Source organism: Monopterus albus, unplaced genomic scaffold, assembly GCF_001952655.1.
Source record: "Monopterus albus unplaced genomic scaffold, M_albus_1.0 scaffold26.1, whole genome shotgun sequence".
NCBI classification, from domain to species: Eukaryota; Metazoa; Chordata; class Actinopteri; order Synbranchiformes; family Synbranchidae; genus Monopterus; species Monopterus albus.
Window position 1 is genome coordinate 524,108 of NW_018127906.1, and position 8,883 is coordinate 532,990.

Below are 8,883 nucleotides of genomic sequence, written 5' to 3' on the forward strand. Positions count from 1 at the left end.
CAGGATGCTGTAGATGGCTGCCTTGGTCATATGCACTCTTGTACAGGACCTTGTACGGGACCACTTCGACCTCCATGTGCTCACCTTCTCCGCCATGCTCTGTGTTAGACATGTCTCCTTGGTCTTTGGTCCATTCACTTAAAGTTTATTTATGTCCCTCCTCAAAGGTCACAACAAAAAGGAAGGAGACACACCACTGGATTAAAAACTTTAAAGAATATTTATTAAATTAAATTGACAGGATGCTGTAGATGGCTGCCTTGGTTTTATGCACTCTTGTACGGGACCTGCCGAAAACACAGAGGTATCCTGGTCAAGTTATGACAAAGAGGGACCTGGATGCCACTCATGTCTATCTACCTAGTGAATCTCCACCTCTAGCCAGCAAAATGGTTTGACTCCTTGTCATCTGAACAAACTGACTTCTCATGTTCTGCTGCTCTATGTTTCACAGAAACCTGGCTCAGCGACTCCGTTTTGGACAGCGCAATACAAATACGCTGTCCAGTATGTTCCAGGTATACAGAGCAGATTGTATAATTGAGTTGTCCGGGAAAATGGGAGAAAGAGGAATCTGTTTCTACATAAAAGGAAGGTTGGTGTAAAGATGTATCAGTGTTAAAAAGAACTTGTTACATGAACTTAAAGACTCTTCATCAACTGCAGTCCACATTATTCTCTCTTATTTTTGTTATTCATTCTAGTCAATGTATATAACACTACAGGCCCATGCCACCACAGTACAGCACCTGGCTGAACAGATAACTAGCATGGAAATGAAACCTCCCAACTCCCCATTCAGTGTTCTAGGGGATTTTAAGAGAACAAATCTCACCCACAAACTGCCCAAATACAGACAACATGTCAGTTGTCCCACCAGGGACAAAAACACTTTGGACCACTGCTACACTGCAATAAAAGATGCCTATGCTCTGTCCCCCGTGCAGCCCTTGGACTCTGATCACTGTATGGTCCATCTTATACCAACCTATAGGCAGAAACCTAAAACTGTGAAGCCTGTGGTCAAAACAGTGAAGAGATGGACTGAGCAGGCAAAGTCAGAGCTACAGTGCTGCTTTGACTGTACAGATTGGAGTGTATTTGAGGCTGCGTCCACAGACCTGGATGAACTCACTGACATTGTGACATCTTACATAAGCTTTTGTGAGGATGTGTGTGTGCCCACCAAGATCTTCTGCACATACAACAACAACAAGCCCTGGTACACAGCAAGACTCAAGCAGCTTTGTCATGCAAAAGAGGAGGCCTACAGAAGTGTGGACAGGCAGGCCAGGAACACGTTGACAAGGGAGATCAGAGTAGCAAAAAGGAGCTACTCTAAAAAACCAGCTTTCAGCCAATGACCCCTTGTCTGTGTTGAGAATCCAGAAAAACGTCAGTAGCTACAGGAAACCGTCCCGTTGTGGAAGACCATCAACTGGCAGATGACCTGAATGTGTTTTACTGCAAGTTTGAGAAGCACAACTCCCCAGTCCTCACCCACATCACCTCAGACTCAGCAGTTACTCCCCCCATGATCACCTTCCTTCCCTCCAGCCTCAGACCCCTGAAGATCTGTGAAAAGGATGTGCGTGGCCTTCTTAAAAAAAAAAAAAAAAAAAAAAAAAAGTCAGAAACGCTCCGGGCCCAGACAGGCTTGTGCCAGTCAGCTGGCCCGCATCTTTACACTTATCTACAACAGGTCACTGAAGCTGTGTGAAGTCCCCTCCTGCTTCAAACGCTCCACCATCATCCCAGTATCCAAGAAACCCTCCATCAGTGGACTGAACAACTACAAACCTGTCACCCTGACATCCGTCATCATGAAGTCCTTTGAGAGACTGGTGCTGGCCATCGTAAACCCCCTGCTGGATCCCCTGCAGTTTGCCTACTGGGAAAACAGGTCAGTGGATGACACAGTCAACATGACACTGCATTAAATGCTGCAACACCTTGACTCCCCAGGGACTTACACACCGGCCCTCTTTGTGTACTTCAGCCCAGCGTTCCACACCATCATCCCGGACATCCGCGAATCCAAACTGACCCAGCTCACTGTGCCTGCCCCCACCTGTCAGTGGAACACCAGCTTTCTGGCTTTCTGACAGACAGGAAGCAGCAGGTGAGGCTGGGGAAAACCACATCCAGCACCCGGACAATCAGCACAGGCACCCTCCAGGGATGTGCTCTCCCCTCTGCTGTTTTCACACTACACCAATGACTGCATCTCAAAGGACCCCTCTGTTAAGCTCCTAAAGTTTGCTGATGACACAACGGTCATTGGTCTCATCCGAGACGGGGATGAGTCAGCCTATAGACGGGAGGTGGAACAGCTGGTACTGTGGTGTAGTCACAACAACCTAGAGCTGAACACGCTCAAAACTGTGGAGATGACAATGGACTTCAGGAAGAGCCCCCCCACCTTACCATACTCGGCAGCACTGTATCAGCAGTAGAGTCCTTCAAGTTCCTGGGCTCCAAAGGTCAGAGGTATTTGTGTTTGTCATATGCACAGTTAGGAAACGTGTTTCCCTATACAACGAAATCCTTACTTTGCCGTCCACATGAATGCTACATAATACAAAGGAAATATAAAGTGAAATATAAAGCAGATGAGCAATAACAAATCAAAGTAGGCAGTAAAATCACAAATCTAAGTTACTTTAAAGCAGCAAGTGAAGGAAACAAAGATACAACAAGAACACAATATAATGCAAATCAAGACAAGCGAAATCCTTACTTTGCCGTCCACATGAATGCTACATAATACAAAGGAAATATAAAGTGAAATATAAAGCAGATGAGCAATAACAAATCAAAGTAGGCAGTAAAATCACAAATCTAAGTTACTTTAAAGCAGCAAGTGAAGGAAACAAAGATACAACAAGAACACAATATAATGCAAATCAAGACAAGCCAAGATTTTTATTTGCCATGTATGCATAAACAGTCTAGGCATATAGGAATTCTTGTGCAGCTCTCCTTTGGAGTCAGGTAAGGAGTCAAAAGCCAGAAAGAACACTTAGTCTTAAAATAAAAAGGTTACATTAAGGCAACAAAACCGCAATACACAAAAATAGGGTAATAGTATTTTCCCAGTGAACCTCAATCACACTTAGTAATTCACATGGTGGAGTTGGATATGTCGTTACACTTGGTGAGGTAGTGAGGGATTATGACATACTAAAACAGGTGCAGTTTTTGTGTCTGAGCAGGGAGTGAGCTGGGTGGTGTGGGTCTCTCGAGTATGTTTTCCGCCCTTTTACGACAGCACTGTGTGTACAGTGTGTCCATAGAGCAGACAGTTTAGTCCCAGTTATCCTCTCTGCAGTCTTTATGACCCTTTGAGGAGCCTTCCTCTGGGATGCTCTGTGCCGCTCCTCTATAAGCCTGGGTGAGAGGGTGATGGTTCAACCCAGCTTTTCTGAGCCGCCTGATGAAGTTTAGCGACTGCTGGGCTTTCTTCACTGTGGCAGCTGTGTTCAGTGACCAGCTTAGGTCAGATGTCACCTGCAGGGCCAGGAACTTGTGGCTGTCAGCCCTCTCCATCTCAGTCCCTTTGATAGTCAGAGGCAGCAGAGTGGAGGGGTTCTTCCTGAAGTCTACTATAATTTCTTTTGACTTGTTTATATTGAGGATGAAGTCATTCTCCACTCCATAAACGAGAATGTTGTTCACCAAGCTTCTGTAACCTGACTCGTTTCCCCCCTTGATGAGGCCCAGAATGGTGGTGTCATCAGCATATTTAATAATAATGATGATGTTGTCATGGTTGGAGACACAGTTATGGATGCACAGGGTGAAGAGTTTGGGGCTGAGACACCAGCCTTGCAGTTAGCCTGTGCTGATTGTGAGCTCAGCAGACACCCTCCCTCCCATTCTAACTACCTGTGGTCTTTCAGTCAGGAAGTCCAGAATCCAGTTGCAAGTGGGAGCTGGTACACTGAGGTATGTCATCTTCCCAATCAGCCCTACCCAGGCGAATGGTGTTGAAGTCTACCAGTTGAAGTCAACTTAGAAATGGCTTAAAAGGAATAAGGTGAACATTTTACCATGGCCTTCCCAGTCTCCAGATTTAAATATCATCGAAAACCTGCGGATCGATTTGAAGAGGGCCGTGCATGGCAGACAGCCAAATGATCTGGTAGACTTGGAACAAGTATGTCATGAAAAATGGGCTAAAATTACACCAGAAAGGATCCAAACGCTGCTCAGAGGGAACCCAAAGAGGTTGGAGGAGGTTAGGGAGGACATGCAAAGTATTAAGAGAACATTTCATAAAGGGGGTTGCAAACTTTTGCACTTTTCATCATTTGCTTTTCATTATTTTACTACAACTTTTTATACACTGACCATTGTTGTTACTTCTGTTGATGAAGGAACATTTGCACTAGCTGAATGCGCATTAAATATTATGTTGATGAGAAAGAAACTGTTTTACTCTGCCATTTCAAAGTAAGGGGATGCAAACTTTTGCACTTAACTGTACAAATATTGCACTTCATTTTTAGTTGGAGATTTGGAAAATAAGGGTGAGAAAGATGAAAAGTGAAAACTTGATTACAATTAAAAGTTTTCAATAAAGAAAAGTTCCAAAATGTTTATGTATGCTGTCAATTACAGTTTTTAGAACAAAAGAAAATCGAAATTGGCAGGTCAGTGAATCTCTAGTTTTTAAGCTAAATGTGCACTGTTACCCTCTTTTTCTGAATGAACTCTGCTTAGTTCATGGGGATCATGAATGATAAGAAGTTTAAGTTCTGCCATAAGCTCTGGACTGAACGGTTCACTACAGAACACTGACACTGTTTACACTGGAACTCTACTGTAAAGCTAGCAAAAAGTGTAATGTCAAATATACAGAAACTGTAAGACATTCTAATGCTAATTATGCACCCTACCAGTAACTTCTGGGTGGCAGCCAATCCTGTCCAATCTGAACTGGCCTTTATAGTTTAAAATGATTGCATGGATCAGCTTAGAGAGCAATATGTTGAGAGGCAACAGCGTCACGACTCTTACCGTTACTTGGCACTTAAATGGCCTCTCTGAGGAATGGACATGCTTGACATGACAGCTTAGGTGATCAGGTCTGTAAGGTGAGATAAAAGCAAACAAAAAAAAAGTCAAATTCTACTAGTAGCATCATGCCATTAAACATTACAGATCAAAACTTTAGAACAAAACATTTCAGTTATCATCTTGACCACATCAGAGTTGGTAAATATACTCCTATGACATTAAAACTGATCATCTCTCTCCCCTCAGAATACAGATGACAGGAGCAGGGTACATGTTCTTAGGTCACAGGTTGACCAAATACTGTACTTGAATCCTTTATCCTGAACAATTGTTCTTGTCTTCCTTTGTTGCTTACAGCTAACTTACTTATAACAAAGACTCATTTGCACAAACTAGTCACAGATTTCACTGCAATTTTACAGCAAATTATCTCATTTCTGACCACAATAATTACAAAAATATTCTGACTTTATAGCAAATAAATAGCGGCACACTAAAAAGCCCTTCAGGTTTATTAGATAAGCCTAGACCTAATTTTCTTTATGTTAAGCTCACCTTTCAAAACCCAACTAAGCCAAACAAGATGCTTCACAGAGTAGGCAAGTCTTAAAGTTAAAAGGAAAATAATGCTTCACACAACATAACTAGAGCTTGCAATTTTAGCTGTCTTTACTTACAGTATGTGTTTGAGACACCAAGCTGATTCTAAAGATCACTTTGGGGGTAGAACTATGTTGTTTCAAAATCCAATTCTTTCTTTACTCTACTGTAACTGCTCATAAAAAAACAACACTACAACACCAGCAGGCTGAGGTGGACAAAATTGAATATGCAAAGTTATTTGTGCTGACCAGTGCCAGTAGCTTAGGATTTTCATGGGTCCGTTATTTGTGCCATGTCAATGTCAGAAACGACAAACTACAGTTGAACCTTCATTCATATAGGCTAACATGGGTAATTTAATCTGATCACCTTTATAGTTTTCAATCAGAACTGTCAGCATTATTTATCAATTAACAAGGTGTACCACGACCAGTAGGCTACAGCCTGTGTCAATAAGGATGGGACTCTCACGATTCAATTCTAGTTTACCGTGTGTCAAACACAACTGGTTCCCTCTGAGCTGCTAATAAAGCTTAACAGACAGTTATGCTAACTGGTTCTGATGAGCATTAAAACCAGGTACTTTACATACACATACATATACACTGTGGGGGCGGCTGTGGCTCAGGAGGTAGAACGGGTCGTTTCCTAACCGGAGGAGAACGGGTCGTTTCCGAACCGGAGTATTAGCGGTTTGATGACCGGCTTGTCCAGTCAACATGTCGAAGTGTCCTTGAGTAAGATACTGAACCCCCAGTTGCTCCCGTTGATGTCACCGGTGTGTGAATGTGTGAGTGCGAATGGTTGAATGGCCGAATAGTGTGAAAGCGCTTTTGCTATAAAGTGTAGAAAAGCGCTATACAAGTATAAGACCATTTACCATACATATATACATACATACACATACCACGAAGTGGTCGGCCACGTAAAATCAGAGAGCAGGGTCAGCGGATGCTGAGACGCATAGTACACAGAGGTCGCCAACTTTCTGCAAAGTCAACAGCTACAAACCTCCAAACTTCATGTGGCCTTCAGATTAGCTCAAGAACAGTGCGTAGAGAGCTTAATGGAATGGGTGAGCAGCTGCAACCAAGCCTTACATCACCAAGTGCAATGCAAAGTGTCAGATGCAGTGGTGTAAAGGACACCACCACTGGACTCTAGAGCAGTGGAGACATGTTCTCTGGAGTGATGAGGGACGAGTCTGGGTTTGGCAGTTGCCAGGAGAATGGTACTTGTGCCAAATGCATAATCGATTCAAAGTCAAGTCTAACAGCTTAAATTTTATCTTTAGCTTTCTAGCTAACATCTGACCAGCCAATAATGTAACTAACATTTAGCTGAGAAGACACATTCAAGTGTTTGTCTGTTTTGTAATAACAGATGAAGTTGGATGTTGCGGTGGTCACATCACCGATTTTTGCACTGCAGACTTTGCATACTACTGTTCTCTTCTTACTACTGTCATAGTTGACATTTTTCTTAAATCCAAATGTTATTTTTGGACTAGACCCCTCCATGGTAGCTGCATCTTGAGACGTGCACTACCCTCTGCTGGTTCGCTGTGTTCACCCAACTGTGTTTCATAAACAAACCTAACTTCTCAATATCCAAGACAAATAGTCCCCTCTCTCAAGTCTAAGTCTCAAGTCATGAATTCCAAGACAGTGTCAGTCAAGCAAGTCCCAAATCCTCAGATTTGTGACTTAAGTCTGATTTGAGTCAAGTCATGTGACTCGAGTCCCCCACCTCTGCTGTATAGTGTGTTCGCCATGTTGTAGTGGTGTCCAAACGTGTAAATCTATCCATTATATAGTGCACTTAAAAATTCCACAATGGAACATAAAAAGTAGTGCACATGGCATGTACACTACTTTCTACAAACAACAATGCAATGCTCTGCATTTTATGAGATGGAAAATTACTATCCTGCTCCAAAAGAGGAAAGAGAAGCCAGGGCAGTAGTCAATAATACACAATTAAATGTGCCAAAGTATGGGAGAGCATTTACATGGAGGTAAAAGTAAAGAAGAATCCGCATTTAATTGGTTTTATTTTAGTCAACACCAGTCCTTTAAAACATGCCTGGATTGGCTTGGAACATCTCTAATACTGCTTCAAAAAGTAATAGCTGTTTCCACGTAGCATTAAAAAAACGTTCAGAAATTATGTTCACATACCTGGAAAAGCCCTTCCCACAGACAGAACAAATGTAAGGCTTGTGAACTCCACCATCATGGGAGCGGACATGATATGTCATGCGATCTTTCCTCTTGAACCTCTGCTGACAGATGGGACACTCAAATGGCTTCTCATCAGAGTGCGACAGCTTGTGCCGGTTGAGGTGATACACATCTCTGAAGGCCTTACCACACATGTCACAACCATGATTCTTTTTCACTGGCTTGGGGGGCTTCTTAGGGATGCTCTGCTGCTGTTGGTGTTGCATTGAGGTCATTATGCTAGTGCCTGTGGATGCTGATGTGGTGGCTGTTGTCAGGATACCAGCTACAGTAGTAATGTATGAAGGATTTCCGTTATTCTCCCGTGGTACAGTGGATATGAGTGGTACCATGGTGGGGGCTGTTTGCGTCTTCTTAGGTCGTGAAACCATCTTAATGCCAGTGTGGCAAGACTCATGTCGCCGCAGGTGGTAGCTGTCCCGAAAAGCTTTGTTGCAGTAGCCACAGATGAAAGGCGTCTTTGACTTAGGCTCCTTTTTGACCACAGCAACTGGAGGCCCACCGCCACCTCCTCCTCCAGTCCCACTGGCCACATTGTCTTTAAGAAGTTCTGCAGCACTGACAGGGGGTTTCTGATCCAAGGGAATGGGGAGTACCGGCTTCTGATCAGGTGGCTCTGTTCCAGAATTGAGCAAAGGCAAGAGGCTGTTCCCAGCTACTTGGTGCTGATGATGCAGAGCCTCATTGGCCTGCTGTAATGACAAAGACAGAGCTATGTAAAACGATGTTAACACATCCTTAAAGCATACATGAGGCAAAAGACCAACAAAGTGGGAAAAGTTATTTGATTTGTCCATTGTGTCAAATACTGTCCATCAGGACAGACAGGCAGAAAAAAACATATTTAAGATATCTTGGTTCCTCCTCTTTCCATACATTTCAGAAACACTATCCACCAGTTGGCACAGTGAAGGAAACCACCAAATGGAAGCTGCGTTGCAGATGTTGAGTGATTAACTTGTTACATGGATTTCATATCAAGGCTGTGCAGTGGGCAGCTTTAATATGTAGGGAA

The 8,883-nt window shown here is 43.2% G+C and overlaps 1 protein-coding gene across 3 annotated transcripts in view; it reads right to left on the reverse strand.

The window, feature by feature from the left end:
• Positions 1 to 8,883, reverse strand: part of LOC109957465 (vascular endothelial zinc finger 1-like) — a 59,782-nt gene that overhangs the window by 33,100 nt on the left and 17,799 nt on the right. For all 3 annotated transcript variants that reach the window (XM_020595358.1, XM_020595357.1, XM_020595356.1), the window contains exons 2-3: positions 7,806 to 8,560; positions 5,023 to 5,092 (exon numbers count right to left, since the gene is read on the reverse strand). In XM_020595358.1, coding sequence (XP_020451014.1) covers positions 5,023 to 5,092; positions 7,806 to 8,560 — 825 coding nt within the window. The remainder of the gene's footprint in view (positions 1 to 5,022; positions 5,093 to 7,805; positions 8,561 to 8,883) is intronic.